Source organism: Elgaria multicarinata, chromosome 21, assembly GCF_023053635.1.
Source record: "Elgaria multicarinata webbii isolate HBS135686 ecotype San Diego chromosome 21, rElgMul1.1.pri, whole genome shotgun sequence".
Lineage (NCBI taxonomy): Eukaryota > Metazoa > Chordata > Lepidosauria > Squamata > Anguidae > Elgaria > Elgaria multicarinata.
Genome location: NC_086191.1, coordinates 11,937,101 through 11,955,403, shown reverse-complemented (window position 1 = coordinate 11,955,403; position 18,303 = coordinate 11,937,101). Strand labels below are relative to the sequence as shown.

Genomic DNA, 18,303 nt, shown 5'->3' with positions numbered 1-18,303 from the left:
AACATTAAAAAGTATACAAAACTTAAAACCATCAAAAATAAAAAAAACAACAGTATCCATTTAACAACAACAGTTCTGGGGTCCATTAAAAAGCAAACAAGCTTAGCATATGTTGTTAAATGCTGTTAAATGCCTGGGAGAAGAGAAAAGTTTTGACCTGGCGCTGAAAAGATAACAACATTGGCGCCAGGCGAGCCTCATCGGGGAGATCATTCCACAGTCAGGGGGCCACCACTGAAAAGGCCCTCTCCCTTGTTGCTAACCTCCGAGCTTACGTGGGCTTACAGGAACAGCGATGACCTTTTCAAAGGTGTTGGGATGGAAATCCATCTAGCAGCGCTTTCTGGTCTGACTTCTAATTTTATATATCAGGGGGAGCTGGCTTTGTGGGGGTGGGAATAATAATAATAATAATAATAATAATAATAATAATAATAATAATAATAATAATAATAATTTGCATTTATATCCCGCCTTTTTTCCTCCAAGGAGGCGTAATCCTCCTCCTCCTCTCCATTTTATCCTCATAACAACAAATCTGTGAGGTAGGTTGGGCTGAGAGTCTGTGACTGGCCCAAAGTCACCGGGTGGGTTTCCATGGCTGAGGGAGGTCTAGAACCCAGATCTCCTGACTCCCAGTCCAATGCTCTAACCACTACACCACACTGGTTCTCCTACTAACCCTCCACCCATCCACTGCTGCTTTTCCACATGTGAGCAGACCACTACACCACACTGGCTCAAATACAGTCTGTGCATGCTCAGAGTTCCTTTGGGGGCTTAACATTGCTTAATATACCACAGTCGTTTGGACCTGGCATTCAAAGAAAGCACACTTCTCCAGGAGTTTTGCTTACTTGATCACAGAGATGAAAAATCACAAAACTCTTCACAAGCAAAGGGAATGAACTGGCCACAAGCAGATTCTTTGAACTCAAAGTCGTCTGCACACGCTCAGAGTCCTCTGGTCTCTTTTACAACCCCGAGTTTCGCTTGCTTCAGGATGTTGCAATGTGCCAAAAGGAAAAACATTATTTTGTTTTAAAAAATAATAATAACCCTGGAGGGGGCGGGGCTGGAAGAAGGGGCGGGGCTAGCGAGGCGGACTGGTTACATTGTAGCCGCTCCGGATTGGCTGGCGGCTCGAAGGGGCGGGGGCCCCGATTCTTGGCTAGCGAGGCGACCTTCGCCTCTGCTCGTCAGTTGCCGCAGGAAAAGGAGCCGCGGACGCCGCCCAGCTGCGATCCGGGGTGAGTAACCGCTGGCAAAGGAGGAGGAAACTGCTCCTAGGAAAGGAAACGTTCGGGGATGCAAGGGTTTTAAGCACCCCCACCCCACCCCAGTCTGCGGCCCTTGCTCCCTAGATGTTTTATTGCAGGGATCCAAGAGTTTCGCTTTGTTTCCTCGCTGCGCGGAGAGGCTTCGGTTGCTCACGCCCTGAAGAGGTGCCGGGGCTCAGGCGCTTTGCTTAGCGTTTCCAAGCCTTTTGTTCTCCAGCTTTCTCCTGATTCCGCTTCCCCGGACAAAGGGGGGGGGGAGGGAATCTTTGAGGTTTGTCGAAGGCGCTTTGCACGTGCTCAGAAGCCCGAGGGCTGCCGTGCCTGCCTGTTAAAGACCTAAATGGGAATCTCTCTTTCTCTCTCCTCCTTTCTTGCCCACGCCCCGCCATGCTGTAGTGATCTCTCCGCAGTCACACGCCTCCACCCCATATTTGTGAACATTTTAAAAGAAAAGGGGGGGGGGAGAAACGGGGTTGGAAAAAGGGGTGTTCTTAGCTTCGCCTCTGCTTTTCTATGGGGTGATTTCATGCCTCTGCTTGCGGTTGTTTTGAGACCTGAAAAGTTTGTAGACTGGAGGTTTTGCGCATTAACTTAACAACCTTATTTGAATTTGTTTATTTTATTCTTTTCTTGGTGGTGGTCCATTGCGAAATCGCCCAGGGCTGAGAGTGATCCGAAACTTGGCCCTGGGAACTGTTTTTGAATCTTCCTATCTCCCCTGTCATCCAGGGGTCAAAACTTCAAGGTGTGTCGTAACACCGAGAGTGGATTTGAAGGTGCGCCCAGGGTTATGCGCTCAGCATTGATTCCCTCCTCGCCTGATTTGCGGCAGGCAGATTTAAATCCTGGCTAGGGTTGCCAACTGACTTCATCAGCCCGCGCTCCTGTGCCTCTAGCAGCAGCTCGACCTGGGAACATAGCGAATGTCAGATGAGTTTTAGCCGGCCCAGAAAAAGGTCAGGCACGCCTACTCAGGAGTAAGCCCCATGGAGTTCAATGGTCGTTCCTTCCTAGGAAAGCGTATACAGGATCCCAGTTATAGCCCAACAGCGTCTGGCCGGGGGCCTCTGGGAGCTTAAGAACAGAGTCAAGGCACACAGCTATTTAACCAGTGGAGGCTGGTGGCTCCCATGTCAGTGGGGTGGTGAATCCACTTCGGGTTTTGGTCAGAACCCTAAAAGACCTCTCCAAGGTGCTTGGAGAGCTCCTTTAGAATTCTGACAAAAACCTGGAACGGATTCACTTCCCCACTGACATGGGAGCCACCAGCCTCCATTGTATTTATAGCTTAACATTTGGTACTCGGGAGATAAATTGCTTCCGAAGGTTTCATTTGGCACCATTAGGGTTGTATCCAGGGCTCAAAGTCTCCAAATCAACCCTCATAGCAGCAAGTGGCAAAGGCTTCGGAAACAAACTCCATTTTATTCCTGCTGTCGTTAAAGTGAGTTTAAAATGCAAAACTGCACCGGCTCGAAGGGATATTATTATTATTTTAAAATATTGGTTGGCCTTCAAGAGTTGTGTCGCTTCTCTTCCAACATAGCAGGAATGCCACAGCAATTGCAAAGGATGGAGTGACTGAGAACCGCTACCTGTGCGCTTCATGGCTAAGTAATACACCCAGACATGTAAATGGGCCCCCTATATGACCATTCAATCCAGGGTCTAAAATTACTTACTTGTACCACAGGAGAGACCTCTCCCCAGGCAGGAATTTTCTCTAGCCCCTTCCTCAAAGCCCTCTGAGGATTTTGAGGCAGGGCTTTCCATAAGTGAAAGATATGCTCTGTTATTAAGAAATGATTTGTTCTGTCTGTCCCAAGCCTCCTACGGGTGGTGGGACCATTCAGCTTGCCTCTTTCCTGGTGCAGAATTTCGGCGGCTTATTCGTTTTCCGGCAGGCCGTGCTTAGAAAAGGCTACATTGGGCTTTGTAGCTGTCAGTTGGTGACCTCGGCTCCTTCCCGTCTAGAAACGGACGCTCGATTTATGATGCTTTCGGAGCCGTGATGTCCTGGAAGGATCTTTTAAAACGAAAAGATCTCCCTTTTTTAAAAAAACAAGCAAACACCAATGACATAAATCATCTGGCATTCAGGCCGGCCTGTTTCCATCTGTCTTGAGCTGTATTTCCACACCCCTCTATATTTTGGGAAAGGAACCTGGTGGCTAGTGGGGTGTTGGTGGGGAAATTTTGGATCTTTTACAAGCGGGGTGTGGCAGAGAGGAGGGCCTCTCTAAACTCTGAGGGCAGTCGTAGTAACGATAAACTCTTGAGCGTTCGTGTTTAGAAGCTGGCTTTGTGACAGCCCTGGTCTCCTGTTCCTCCCAGGACTTCTCCGCTCAGCTATATAAAGTCCTGTGCCCATCCTTTTTCCACGCTTTGCCCTGAACGCGGTGTCCTCTTGGCCTATTGTGTTCACGACCTGTCACAATGGAACAGTGCGCGTTTCATGGTGCGTGTGGCATGGTTGAGATCTGACAATACCTGGCTGGTGGAGCGGGGACCGGGGGGGGGGGCTGCTTTGTAACTTTAGATGCCCCTACACCAACCCCCTGCGGGAGCTATCTTTGGCTGCAAACCCGCCGAGGGAGGCCTGTGAAATGGATACAGACTGCCTGGGGGAGGAGAAACTGGGCACGGTGCATAAATGGCATGCTTCAATTGGGGAGTGGGGGGGGATGAAATAGCTGTTGGGGGGTAGCTCCTTCTGATGTGCTTATGTCATGGATCCGTGGGGATCCTGGTGTTCATAAAGAAGACAGTATAAGCAGAGCTCTGCTAAATAATAACAACAATAATTTATTTATTTAAAACATTTATTGGTCGCCTTTCTGGGCAGAAGCCCTCACAGGGCAACTTACAACTCTAGATAATAAAGCAGGCTGATATCTGATGTATAGAATCATAGAATAGTAGAGTTGGAAGGGGCCTCTAAGGCCATCCAGTCTAATCCCCTGCTCAATGCAGGAATCCACCCTAAAGCATCCCTGACAGATGGTTGTCCAGCTGCCTCTTGAAGGCCTCGAGTGTGGGAGAGCCCACAACCTCCCTAGGTCACTGGTTCCATTGTCGTACTGCTCTAACAGTCAGGAAGTTTTTCCTGATGTCCAGCCGGAATCTGGCTTCCTGTCACTTGAGCCCGTTATTCCGTGTCCTGCACTCTGGGAGGATCGAGAAGAGATCTTGACCGTCCTCTGTGTGACAACCTTTAAGTATTTGAAGAGTGCTATCATGTCTCCCCTCAATCTCCTCTTCTCCAGGCTAAACATGCCCAGTTCTTTCAGTCTCTCTTCATAGGGCTTTGTTTCCAGACCCCTGATCATCCTGGTTGCCCTCCTCTGAACACGCTCCAGCTTGTGGAGCCCAGAACTGGACTCAATACTCTAGATGAGGCCTAACCAGGGCTGAATAGAGAGGAACCAGTACCTCACACAATTTGGAAGCTATTCTTCTATTAGTGCAGCCCCAAATAGCATTTGCCTTTCTTGCAGCCATATCGCACTGCTGGCTCATATTCAGCTTGCGATCTACAACAATTCCAAGATCCTTCTCGTTCGTAGTATTGCTGAGCCAAGTATCCCCCATCTTGTAACTGTGCATTTGGTTTCTATTTCCTAGATGTAAAACTTAGCATTTATCCCTATTAAATTTCATTCTGTTGTTTTCAGCCCAGCACTCCAGCCTATCAAGATCACTTTGAAGTTTGGTTCTGTCCACCCAATTTTGTGTCATTTGCAAATTATGTTTGGCCTCATCTCTTTGCCTTTAACTCAACCCCCCCTTGGAATACAGCTCCCAACTGAGAGCTGGGATAGACTGCTCCTAAACGCGGGGCTTCCCTATGCTTGGCATGGCTGATGAAAAGGAACGTACGGCTGGAGCAGGCTAAAATTCTGTCTAGTCATCCGGATTCCTGTTTTACGCTGGCTGGCCGGGTGCATCCAAGGCCTAGAAGTAGCAGAGCTCCCCCATTTTGTATGTCCCTGAACATCTGTTGTTTGGAGGTACTCCAAACTCCCGGAGGAGAAGGCTATCAGTGGCTGCTAGTCCTGGTGGCCATGTGCTACCTCCAGTATCAGAGGCAGTAAGCCTGTGTACACCAGTTGCTGTGGAACATGGGCTGGAGGGTGCTGTTGCACTAGTGTCCTACTTGTGGACTTCCCCTGGGCAGCTGGACTAGATGGACCCTTGGTCTGATCCAGCAAAGCTCTTCTTAGGTTCTTAACGTGGTTGTTCTATTTCACTACCACGACCGATAAGTGAGCAGAAAGACAGGTTGAGGGAAAGCAGCCTCCGTGCCATCTGGTTTTGTTTCTTCCCCTGGAGCGGCTTTCACACCTCGGGTGTGTCTCTGGGTCACCTCCAAATTGCTTTAACAATCACTCTGCACAACACGGAAGTTGCCGCCTGCTCTGGCTGGTTCCGCATCGCCTCCTGTTGTGGTCTGTGAACACCATCCCTTTGCGTGGGGCTCTCCGAAATGAGAAATGGCAGGTCTCTGCCCTGAGGGGCTTGCAGCCTGAAGTTTGCCGCCGGAGAATGGACACAGGAAGAGAAGGATGGAAGTGGCATGGAGTTATAAGGAGTAAATATAAGGGAATATGATGGCCTGCAAAGGGCACAGCTGCACTACAGGTTTAAACCGGTTTAACGGCATGACTCCGTGCATGGAACCATCGGATTGGATGTGAACTGAGAAGGAAGTCCCTCTGTACTCAGTGCTGCAGTACAACTGCTATTCCGTCTCCTCAGGAAATCCTACAAAACGTCGTTATGTGACGGACGAGTTTGGGCAACTCTGAGCGAACTCCATTTCCCAGGGCAGGGAAGCCTTGCAATTTAAGTGTGTAGGACAGCCGTGTGGCATAGCGGTGATTGAATCAGACTAGGGGTGGGAGGGACCCAGGTTCGAATCCCCACTCAGCCCAGAAGCCTTGGGCCGGCCACTGTTGCTTTCCACCTAATATCTGCTAATATAGTTTGGGAAAGGAAAGGAACCTCTCGTGCAAGCGCTTGAGTCATTGCTGACTCCTAGAGGGACGCCTGCTTTCGCTGACGTTTTCTTGGCAGACTTTGTAGTGGGGTGGTTTGCCATTGCCATTTGCCATAGTTTACTGTGACTTCATTATGTTGCTCTTGTAAGCCGCCCTGGAAGGCGGCATATAAATAAATAAACAACCTACCCCGCAGGGTTGTTGTGAGGGTAAGAGGATGAGGGAGGGGTATGCATGCTGTCCTTGCAGGGCAAGGAGATATGGCCATGATAAATAACAATAAACAACGGTTATTCTTGTCCAAACTAGGGCGCTGGAGCCGTGGCATCGGCGGCTTTTCAGCCCCGTGCGTATTCTCCAGTCGCACAAGCCTGGCTCCGCACTGTAGCAAATCAGCCCGGCTGGCTGGCTTCTCCACGGCGGTTGCTAATGAGGCCCGTTTCCCCTTCTAAATCCTTCCCTTCCTGCAACAAGCACTGGCTGGTCCGTTGAACGGCTGCTCACAACACCTGCTCCGTCAGCAGTACGCGGAGCCAATACTGTGGGGGGTTCAGCTCGCTCCAGCGTCCTGCCAAGCGCTCAGACAAAAGGCCGTTTCATGCTCCGGGCCCCGGTTTGAATCGTCTGCCGCCCGCTCCGCTAATTCAAACTCCCTGGAATTATTTCTTTTATTATTTACTTATTAGCACACTGCGCTGCCCCACTTTTTTCCTCCCGCTTGGAAGGAACGCGCCGGGTCCTCCTCCCGTTCCATCTTATCCTCACAACGACCCTGTGAGGTAGGTTAGGCCGAGAGGCAGTGACTGCCCCCGAAGTCAGTGAGCTTCATGGCTGAGCGGCGGACAGGACCCAAGTCCCCCCCCCAGCACTCGCTCTAACCACTACTCCACACCTGCTCTGTGCCTGTTTTACATGTCGGGCAGTGCAAAAATCAGCACTGGTTTTAGCTGTAAGCTTCTTGGATGTCAAGTGAAGCAAAATGGAGGCCTTGGTACGGCATAAAATAGGCTTTGAAGTAAAAATGACAAGAACCAGAATCACCTGGTTGCTTTGGCGTCAAGAATCCTTTTTGACCCAAAAGGTTTGGGATGTGTCTCTTCTGAGGCAAGCACCAAGGGACATTTGTGTGAAGAAGGGTTTGGGGATGGGCGGAGAGGAAGACCCCTTAAAATACAGTCACATTTGATGAGAGAGGAAGATTATTTATTTATTTATTACATTTTAATACCGCCCAATAGCCAAAGCTCTCTGGGTGGTTCACAAAAATTAAAACCGTGAAAAGCACAACAAAACAACCCACAGTCTAAAAACACAAATACGAAATACAATATGAAAAGCACAACCAGGATAAAACCACACAGCAGAAGTGGATACCGATTAAAATACAGAATTAAAACAGCAAAGTTTAAATTTAAGTCAAATTAGGTGTTAAAATACTGAGGAAAATAAAAAAGATGCGTTTCCCCACACAAATTGCAGGTGTTTTCCACCATGGGTCTTAGGACATCAACGCCAAGGATGCGAGATGGCTTAGAGAGGCATTTTTGAGGGCAGCTGGCTTCTGCAGGGCCCCGCAGAAATTGCGTTTGAGGTTTATATTTTGTGTGTCATTCAATGAGCCGCATGGGATGCTTATAACAATGGCAACAAGGTTTCTTTGTTATGTTTTATTTCTATACTGCCCAATATAGAAGCCCTCCAGGCGATTCACAACAATTCACAAGATATGACACAGCATAAGAACTGGAATCTACAAAATTTTAGAAACGGTTTAAGCAGCTAAAAACAATTTCTAGTAGGCCTGTTTATTATTGTTGTTAATAATAAACAGGTCTAATGTTTTCATATTATTGAAATGGTAACATCATCATCATTTATTTATTTATGGCAACAAGGGAGAGGGCCTTTTCAGTGGTGGCCCCCCAATTATGGAACAATCTCCCCGATGAGGCTCGCCTGGCACCAACATTGTTACCTTTTTGGTGCCAAGTCAAGATTTTTCTCTTCTCCCAGGATTTTAACGAAGGTTTTTTTTAACTGACCCCAGAATAGTTGTTTTAAATAGATATTGTCTGTGTGTTTTTATGCTTTTTATGGTTTTAAATTTTGTATGTTTTTAATGTTCTGTGTTATAATCTTTGTAAACCACCCAGAGAGCTTTGGCTATGGGGAGGTATATAAATGTAATAAATAAATAAAATACAGCCAATATGGTGTAGTGGTTAGAGTGTTGGACTGGGAGTTGGGAGATCCGGGTTCTAGTCCCCACTCAGCCATGGAAACCCTCTGGGTGACTTTGGGCCAGTCACAGACTCTCAGCCCAACCTACCTCACAGGGTTGTTGTGAGAATAAAACTGAGAGGAGGATTATGTATGGGTTCCTTGGAGGGGGAAAAAAGGCAGGATATAAATGCAATAATAATAATAATAATAAATTTATTCAGTTTATATCATTATTTATATAAATAATGTAAGTATTATTTATATAAATAAATAAATAAATCCCGCCTGTATACAGAATACCCTAGGCAGCACCATCAAATAATGTATTAATTGACATTATTGTTGATGATAAGATTTAAGACTGATATGCGTGATACTTCCCTTGCTGCCCACAGTATGTTATCCTCGCAACAACCTTATGAGGTAGGTAAGGCTCAGAGAGTAACTCGCCGAAAATCACCCAGCGGCCTGTGGGGATTTGAACCTGGCTCTGCTATTTCTTGTTTGAGATGCCCACTTTCCCACAAGGCTGTGCTTCGGAGTGCCCTGTGGTGTAAACGCCCCCATTGCTTCATAAAGCTCCAACGTGTATATCTGTACTGACGCCTATCTGTCGCAATGGCTGGAAATTCCGTCGCTTAACTTAAAGGTGTTTTTTGTTTTAATCTCTATTTCTTACAGTGGTTGCCGGATTCTGGATGTAAAAGTGGGGATATCCCCAGCCTGAGATGACGTCAGCTCTTTCTCCCTTTGGAAGATGTAAGCAACTGTGAACTGATTGTACGACCCTCCTGGCCTCCAGGACAAGCCGCTAGAAAATCCCTCGCCTCCGACACGGAACAACAGTACATCTGAAACCTCACCATTTTGGCTGACAAACGTTTCCAGGAGAAAGCTGATCTTCTGAGGAATACGGTCCCGCTGACGGAGTGAATTCATTTACCCAAGGTGATTTGCTAGCGTTTCACATCCTTTGGAAGCTGCCTTCTACTCAGTCAGACCTTGGGTCCATTTAGCCCAGTATTGTCGACACAGACTGGCAGCAGCAATAGCGGCTGTCCAGGGTTTCAGGCAGGAGTTTTTCCAGCCCTACCTGGATTGAACCCGGGACCTTCTGTACGCAAAACAGGGGCCCTGCCATTGAGCTAAAGTCCTTTCCTCCCACCCCTCAAAAAAGTAAAATCCTAGCCCTCATGGTTCTGAATAAAAGGCTGATTTAAATATCATAGGAAGCTACTTTATGTTGAGTCAGAGCATAGGTCTATCTAGTCCAGTATTGTCGACACTGACTGGCAGCAGCAGCTCGCCAGGGTTCCAGGCAGGAGTTTTCCAGCCCTACCTGGAAATGGTACCTGGGATCGAACCTGCATGCAAAGCAAACGCTTTATCCACTGGCCTCAATTTTGACTGAGCCCTTCCTGTCTCCCACAGAACCTGGATTTTGTCCCACCTGATTTTTGCCGGTGACGTTCGCCTCGTGTGGGACGACGGCTAGGCTCTCAGTGTCCTACAGACATCTTTTTCCTTTTCTCCGCTACAGCCGTGGGCCAGATGTCTGCCACCAAAGCACCGATCTACCTGAAACGGGGAAGCCGGCGAGGAAAGAAGGAGAAACTCCGGGACATCCTGTCCTCGGACATGATCAGCCCGCCTCTGGGGGATTTCCGGCACACGATCCACATTGGGAGCGGTGGGGAGAACGACATGTTTGGTGACATTTCTTTCCTGCAAGGGAAGTTCCACCTCTTGCCGAGGTCGGAGAGCAACCTGGCTTCGGACGGGAGCGGCCATTACGTGGTGCCCTTTGAGTTCTCGCGGACTGCCACCATCTCCGGCTACGAGGCCCCGCCGATGGAGATTCCATCGCCTCTCCTGAAGAACGCCATCTCTCTCCCGGTCATCGGAGGGCTGCAGGCCCTCACCTTGCCTTCCGCTCAAGCCCCGCCCAAGCCACCACGCCTCCACCTGGATGACCGAGCCCCTCCCCAGGCGACGGACCCTCCCGTGCTGGATCCGGCGCACAGCGGCCGGACGTCGGAGCCCCTCCACGCCCCCAACGGCAAGTGCGCGGCCCCTCTGAACGGGTTCACCGAGGGAGAGAAGCAAGACGAGGCTTTCCTGACCCACGCGGGCTCTCTGCTCTCCTTGCACGTGGACCTGGGGCCGTCGATTTTGGACGACGTGCTCCAGGTGATGGATAAGCACCAAACCAGGGACGGGGCCGCTCCGCTGCAGGACGACGGCAGGCGGCAAATCCTGACGTGACGCGGCGGACAGGACTTGTGACTTTGAAAGCACGGCGCTTTGTAAATAAGGGTGTGCGTTGCCGTTAAATGGACCACTGACACTGGGTGATTGTGGTCTGTGTGTGTGTGGATGTGTGAGTGTGAGATCCTTGGGTACTGCTTCACTAATAATACCATGAACGTCACATTTTCCACGCGTGGCTTATGGACTGTGCCTTTTTCTCCCACTGATGCGCTCTGTGTGTCAGCGGAGGCTGTGATCGGGGTGGCTCCGCTCTCTTTTCTTCTCTCGGAAAGCTCTCCGCTAGCTGCTCCCTGCACGCTACTGAAACCTGTATAGAAACAAAGCAATAAATTTGTGAGCATTTGTGAGTTGACGCTCTTCACCAACCGGAATCGTAGGGCTGTGGGTGTGGATTTTGGAAGGCTGAGCTACGTAACAGACAGCTGAGGGCGAGTAGTGAACAGCCGAGGGTTGGGCCATCACACGTTATTTGTAGTGGAAGGGGCAGAGGTGCGTGTGGTCTGCGCGATTTTGCACAGGCTTTGAAGCGTTCCCGGGATAGAGGACGTGGCGCATTCATGCGAGCTCTGATTGGGCGTTGGAATGTAAACAGGAGCCTGATTGGGCTGTCAGTTCTTAAACTTGTAGTACATCCATATTAATTAAAAGGAAGGGTTTGCTGTCCTAGCCACAGAAGGAGGGAAGCCACGCCCCTTCCTGGGGGCCCTCCCACTCCCCCCCCCCCCCATCAACTGAAGATTTAGCATTTTCCTGGCTTTTGCACATTTCCCCCTCCGTTCGAAAGGTTGCAATTTATTTATTATTTATTTAACATTTATATATGCCTCCGCATGTAGATTGATTCCAGAACGCTGACCAATAAAAGAGACAAGATAAGAACAAGGAATAAAACTCCCATGTTATTTTATTTTTTTATAAGCAACACGACGTTGGCATCTGCCTGAACTCCAAAAGCAGGGAATTCCAAAGGAAAGGGGGCCACCACATGGAAGGCACTTCTCTGGGTATAGGTACATCAGGCTGTAGGTCCATGCAGTACCACCAGGAGCGTGCCTCTCCGAAGGCTATGTAGGTCCATCAGGCTGTAGGTCCATGCAGTACCACCAGGAGCGTGCCTCTCCGAAGGCTATGTAGGTCCATCAGGCTGTAGGTCCATGCAGTACCACCAGGAGCGTGCCTCTCCGAAGGCTATGTAGGTCCATCAGGCTGTAGGTCCTGCAGTACCACCAGGAGCGTGCCTCTCCGAAGGCTATGTAGGTCCATCAGGCTGTAGGTCCATGCAGTACCACCAGGAGCGTGCCTCTCCGAAGGCTTTGTTACTGCCAGAAATAGTTTTTGAGCTAAGATAGGCTGGTGTCGTTGGTATTTTGGCTTCTCCCCCTTTTCCTACGGCCCCACCCACCCGTGAGTGTATCCCTCAATAACTTTTCCGAACCTATATTCAGAACCATGAGGACTAGGAACTTGAGGCCCTTGGTAGGCGAAGGGCGAAAACGTTGCCACAGAACAACTGCTTTTTCAGGCAGAAGCTTCAAGTAGACCAGAACTCCCTAACCTGGTGCCCTTCCAGCCAGCCTGAGTTAGATACACACAGGGCCTGACTCAGTACACGTCCTTGTTTTGTGTTTATATTGTTCAGAAGAGAGCATTGCGCAGGGTTTGCAGTGCCCCACTTTCGGCTGTCCTGTTCTCCTCACCCCGTGCGTCGTTTTCCCTTCGTCATCCTCCCAGTCTTGGCATAAAGCTTTGTTTGAGCGTCTTGCAGGGGCAGGGGAGAAATAAATAATGAGTCGTTAAACTAACAAAGCTGAGCATTGTCCCCAGGCAAACGTCCTTGGGTGGTGGGTGGTGTGTGTTTTTTCATCCTGACCATCTGTCACTGCGAAGGCCGCCTGCCAAAGCCACGAGCGTCTTCTTCGCAAGGGATTGTATAAGGCTGCCGTTGCGCGACGTTTGGAGAAAGGCTGGGAGTTGCCAAGAAATCCATTTTCCACAGATGACTTGGGAAGGAGAATGCAACCGCAGCATCTTCGGAGTGCGTTTTGGTCTTGAGCCAGGTTGAGTGTCTCTCCTTGACGGAGCGGTCCCCTTGGCAGGTGTCTCTACCGCATTCGTTCCAAGAATCGGACAGTCCAGTCTGCCGTGACTCGCTGCGTTTCTTCCAGAATTTGTGCTCGTGTGGGTGTGGAGAGAGGAACCATGACAGATCGAAATGAATTCAGGAGGGGCCCTAAATCCTGTGAACTGCAAAAACTTCTGTGGTTGTTTTTTTTATTTAAAAAAAACATCCTCTTGATTATGTTACAACACCATCGCTGTACATTGTGTGCTGCAGAGTAATGTGAGGCAGAAAACACACACGCATGGGTCTCTGCCCCAATGATGCAGCTAGATAATTTTAGAATCTGGGCTTAGTTATCGAATGGGGGACCCCTTTAGATGTATTATTTAGGCAAAGCACACAACCTCCGAAACCACTACAAAGTGCCTTTCTAGAAAAGGCAGGGTTTTTTTAGTGATTTGAGGTGTTGGGGTAGATAATGCGAAGTTCCCAACAGCCCACTTGTTTGCAAAACGTATTCTATCTCTGCTGTCTTGAACCTTGAAAGCGGAATATCCTCTTTTTTATTATTAATTTTTTACTTAAAATACACCATTACAATTAAAAGAAAAACAACATACTACGTAAATGTTGAATAACATTAATATCATATATTCTCACTTAATCTATATAACATAATCATACTTAACATAAAAGTTCACCCCCCACCTTGGGATCTTATTCCTGATTCCAAAATCTCATACTGTCTTCTGCTGGCGGTTTCCCACTTCCCTTAGAAAACACAAATATTAGGAACTGTTTCCAGATTCCTTCAAAATCATTTGATTTAGCTATACTTCTTCTCACTTTAATGTTACATGTCAATTTATCATTAATAGCTATATCCCATACTTCTTTATACCATTCTTCAATACAATAATCCCCTTGAATCTTCCAATTCCTAGGTACCATCAATCTTGCTGCAGTCAGCAAATTCATTATCAATTCCTTAACTTCTTTTTTACATTTAAAATCTTCAAATAGTGACAGTAATGCAACTCCTGGTGTTCATGCTATCTTCATTCCCACAATTTCTTCTATCTCCGAAAACACCATCTTCCACAAAGCGGAATATTCTCTTTGACTTATAGCTGGGGGTGGGGGGGAACTAAAGAGCTCTCTGTATATATTTTCAACTCTTTTTTTTTTCTAAAGTACATTTTATTTTATTTTATTTTCAGCCAGCATCAACTCCCAAAGCAAAGCCTTTGGAACTTTTGCTCCTACAATAATCCCTGTTTCTCATGCTTTCATGTCCCTGTTTTTCCCCCCCTAGTCCAGTTGTTTCCCAACAGCTTTCAGCTTATTGTCCGGCCAGACAAATAGGAGACAAAATTCTGGAACAAACGATATTGTGTTTGAGGCACAAGCCAGCCTGTTACCAATCAGTCTTTCTCTCTCTCTAATCCTGGGCCGGGCGGTGTGGCCATGGTGATGGCAACGTGGCAGTGACAGCCCTACGACGTCCGTTTCCATGGGTTTCCCCTCGTCAAAGTCAAACACAGTTGAACTCAAAAGGAACCTCGGCCCCTCCATTCTCCTAATTTCCCCCAATTTCTAAGCATAGAAGACTTCATAATGAGGGTTTTCACCGTACTTGACAAACAAGTGGTCCTTTTTACTGGAGACGCCGACGACTAAACGTGGCATTTCCCGCATGCAAAGCAATTATTCTCCTACTGAGATGCATCTACCTGCGTGGGGAAGTGGTAGAACACGAGCGTCGCTTGTATTTTTTATGAATTGTTGTGAACCGCCCAGAGAGCTTCAGTATAGGAATGAAATAAATTAATAATAGGAAGTTGCCATGTTAAATTTGGCTTATCTAATCCGGAATTGGCTACCCTAACTGGCAGTCCCTTTACAGCGGCCTTTCCCAAACTCGTGCCCTCCAGATGTGTAGGACTACACATCTGGAGCCTATATACACCAGTTGCTGGGGAACATGGGTGGGAGACTGCTGTTTCACCATGTCCTCCTTGTGAGTCCCTGGTCGACAGCTGTTTGGCCCCTGTGTGAACAGAGTGCTGGACTGGTCTTATCCAGCATCAGGGCTCTTAGGTTTTTATGTCCCAGCATTCCCCAAGTGCCATGGCAAAATCTTCTTTCTAACTTCTTGGAAATTTTCTCCCCCACGCCCCCGTCCTGTGAAAGGGGCTTCCATTCTCCTGCCTCCTTCTCAGGACATCTTATGGCTGATTTTGACATCATTTTAGTGGTGTTTTTGAGCTTACTTAATCACGCCGATGTGCCCAAGGGTGTGGTGCATTTTTAACTTTCTATTATACAGCCGGTCCTTTCACACAAATGTCTGCGCCTGGTTAACCCACCCACCCTTCCCCCATACTTACATCATTTCAGCAGCCTAATTTGTGGCTGCTGCTCTTAAGCAATTGGGAATAATGAGTCAGAAACCCTTGACGAACAGCTGCAAATCACCCAAAGATCTGAAGGAACCTCGTAATTTCCTGGAGGAGAAGGCTATCAATGGCTACTAGCCCTGAGGGTTGTGTGCTACCTCCAGTATCCGAGGCAATAAGCCTGTGTGCACCAGTTGCTGGGGAACATGGGTGGGAGGGTGCTGTCGCACCATGTCCTGCTTTTTGGTCCCTGGTTGACAGCTGCTTGGCCACTGTGTGAACAGAGTGCTGGACTAGGTGCACCCTTGGTCTGATCCAGCATGGCCCTTCTTATGTTCCCCATTCCCATATATATTTCTTTCACCCTCTTCCTTCCCACCGTCTCACCCCACCCTTTGCATTACTCTCTAAAGAAGCAGAGCTGTGAACCCAGAAAGTTATCCCGGGTTCAAATCTTAGCTCAACGGCAAGCTAGCTTTCTTTGTTTTTGGACCTTTGGCTACTTAGCAACACCATCAGGGTTGTCTTTGAGCCCTTTTCTTTCCTGCCCGTGTTTTTATTTTGCATACCCCTGCAAGATTACTTGTGCCACTGTCCTGACATTTAACTTCCTTTTTAACCTCTCCCCCCCACAAAGTTTTCTGTCCAAAACCAGCTGTGTTGCAAGAAAAGGAACTGCACCCATATTGTTAAACTCAACCCAATTCTGTCCCAACTGCATCTCTTTCAGTATGGGCAACTTCCTTTGCCTCCTCTGTCGCTTCTAGAATATTCTTTTTTTACAACCCAATCCTAAATGTATCTACCGTGACTACTGTGTTCATCAAGACCAGCGTCAAGGGTAGGCATAGTTGGGTGAAGAGGAGGCGAAGTACGAGTAGCTGGTGACCATGGCAGTGAGAAGCTAGACTCACCAAGGGAGGAGTCCATTGAGAGTCTCTTGACGAAAGGGCCCTCCAAAACTTTTAGCCGGCACTGCTCCTATTAAATCGGCCTTTTAATGGCAAATGCATCTTGTGGCATCTGGATGGCCGCTGCTGGGAACGGAATGCTGGACCCAGCTTTGCATTTAAGCACGCGCCTAGTCGCCACTGGTGAGCAGGAATTCCGTGCAGGCGACTATGGGAGAATTAACAGGCTGCCAGAGGAAGAACAGAGCAATCTGGCCACGGAGGAAGTGAAGGCCCTTTGCTCAGAAATGCAGCTGAGCAGTAGAGGCAAAACCGGGTGCCCTGCTTTACCTTTGCCCACCTGTTGTGCTTCCCAGCTACAAAAATGTTTATCCGTCTGCCTAATATTATTAGTCTGCTTGCAGGCTACTAACATTTGGGGGCTTAGTAACAAGGCCTGGGCTGATTGGATCTTCGGTTTGACCCAGCGTGCCTAGCTGTGCCCACATCTGTGCAACGTGTAGCTCTCCAGATGTTTCAACCTACTACTTCCATTTGCCCTAGCCAGCGTAGCCAATGGTGAGGGATTATGAGACTTGTAGGCAAAAACGTCTGGAGGCCCACATGTTTGCCCACCCTTGGCTCTAAAGGAAGTTACAAGAAGCAAGAGTGTTGTCGACGTAGGGGGAAAATGGGGATTTTGCCTTCTCTTTCCTATTTAACATGCCAAGAAAGTGTCTGGACGCAGCTGGCCTGGAAGAAAACCCATGGCACAAATGGAGCAATCCGCTCTCGCCAAAAGAATGCGGTTGTTACCCAACGGACAGCGCAAGAAACATCCAGAGCTCCATGTATTTACGCCTCTCCTTGAGTTAGCAAATATACGTCCTAAATACAAATACGCGGTAGCTCAGTATTTTCCACCTACCCATCTATCTGCCAACCCTCCTTTCCAGCAAATGTGACAACGCTAGATGATTATTTTATCCCCCCCTTCCCCGGCAACAAATTATGCCTCGAGTTGCTGCAGAAATGAAAGCAATTATACTCCCAGTGGTGTGCAGCAGTCGACGTTTTTTGGGAAGGACTGAAAGGCGACGGTGCACGGCTTTTGCGAAGACATAATAAGGCAAGGATTGTACAACACACACATTCCTTGCGAGGGTGTTGTATACATTAACATGCCTGTTTAGAGGGCGATGTATACATTAAAATGTCTATTTAAAGACCTGTAGTCAAGTCATGTTTGAATATCTTCGGTGCCAACCTACCTTAGGCTGCCCTTTTTCCATTTGGTACCCTCCTGAAGGTTTAGAGTAGAGCTCCCATCATACCTTGCCATTGGCCATGCTGGTTGGGGTTGATGGGAGTTAGAGTACCAAAACATCTGGAGGATACCAGATTGAGAAGGTTGCGGTAGGCCAGGATTTGCTTTAAGGTCTCCAGATGTTTTGAACAAAAGCTTCCATAAGCTCCAGCCAGCGTAGCCAATGGTCAGGAATTGCACTTTTAAACATCTGGGGGACACCTCCTGCTCTCTCTTTTCCCTCTCCTGTCCTTCATTCAAATCCTTCCTCTTTTAACACGTGGCCTTTTAACGTGCCCCACACTTCATCCTCGTTCCCGCAAACAAGTTTTAAAAGTCATTTTGCCACCATTCATCCTTCGTTCCCCTTGTATCTCCATTACCACATTTACTATTTTTGATTGTAACCTCCTTGAGGGCAGGGACCTGTCATTTTGGCGTACTCTGCTTTGGACACCAGTCATGCTGTACAATTAATTAATTTCCCCCTCTGCCTCTTCAACCATGCAACTTCCAGAAATCCTTGTTTCTTAGCCCATCTGTATCCCGGGACCTTTTTCCAGAGTTTAGGGATGCCTGTCGCTTTCCTTTATTTCTGGCAACAATCAAGTTTCCTCCAGTTTTTAGGTTCTGTGTGAGCTTTTGTTCCAGTTCTCCTCTCTCACAGCCCCCTCCTCCTAATTCCACACATCCTCTCCTTAGACTTTCCCAGGGTCCTTCAAACATCCTGCCTTCATTAAAAAAAGAAAAAGGGAAAAAGAAGAAGCACTGATAAACAGCACCAGCAGCATTTTGATATTTGCATGCCACCTTCTGGCCTAAAAGGACACCCCATCCCAGTCGTTCACAGCAAAGAATATATCATTTAATAT

General features: G+C 48.1%; 1 protein-coding gene across 1 annotated transcript; it reads left to right on the top strand.

The window, feature by feature from the left end:
* Positions 1–1,225: 1,225 nt before the first annotated feature.
* On the top strand, positions 1,226–11,121 carry CDC42EP2 (CDC42 effector protein 2). The gene is made up of 3 exons (XM_063145616.1): positions 1,226–1,250; positions 9,185–9,451; positions 10,044–11,121. Exon 3 carries the CDS (start codon positions 10,055–10,057, stop codon positions 10,766–10,768), a length of 714 nt encoding a protein of 237 aa, XP_063001686.1. The 5' UTR covers positions 1,226–1,250; positions 9,185–9,451; positions 10,044–10,054; the 3' UTR covers positions 10,769–11,121.
* The last annotated feature ends 7,182 nt before the right edge of the window (positions 11,122–18,303 follow it).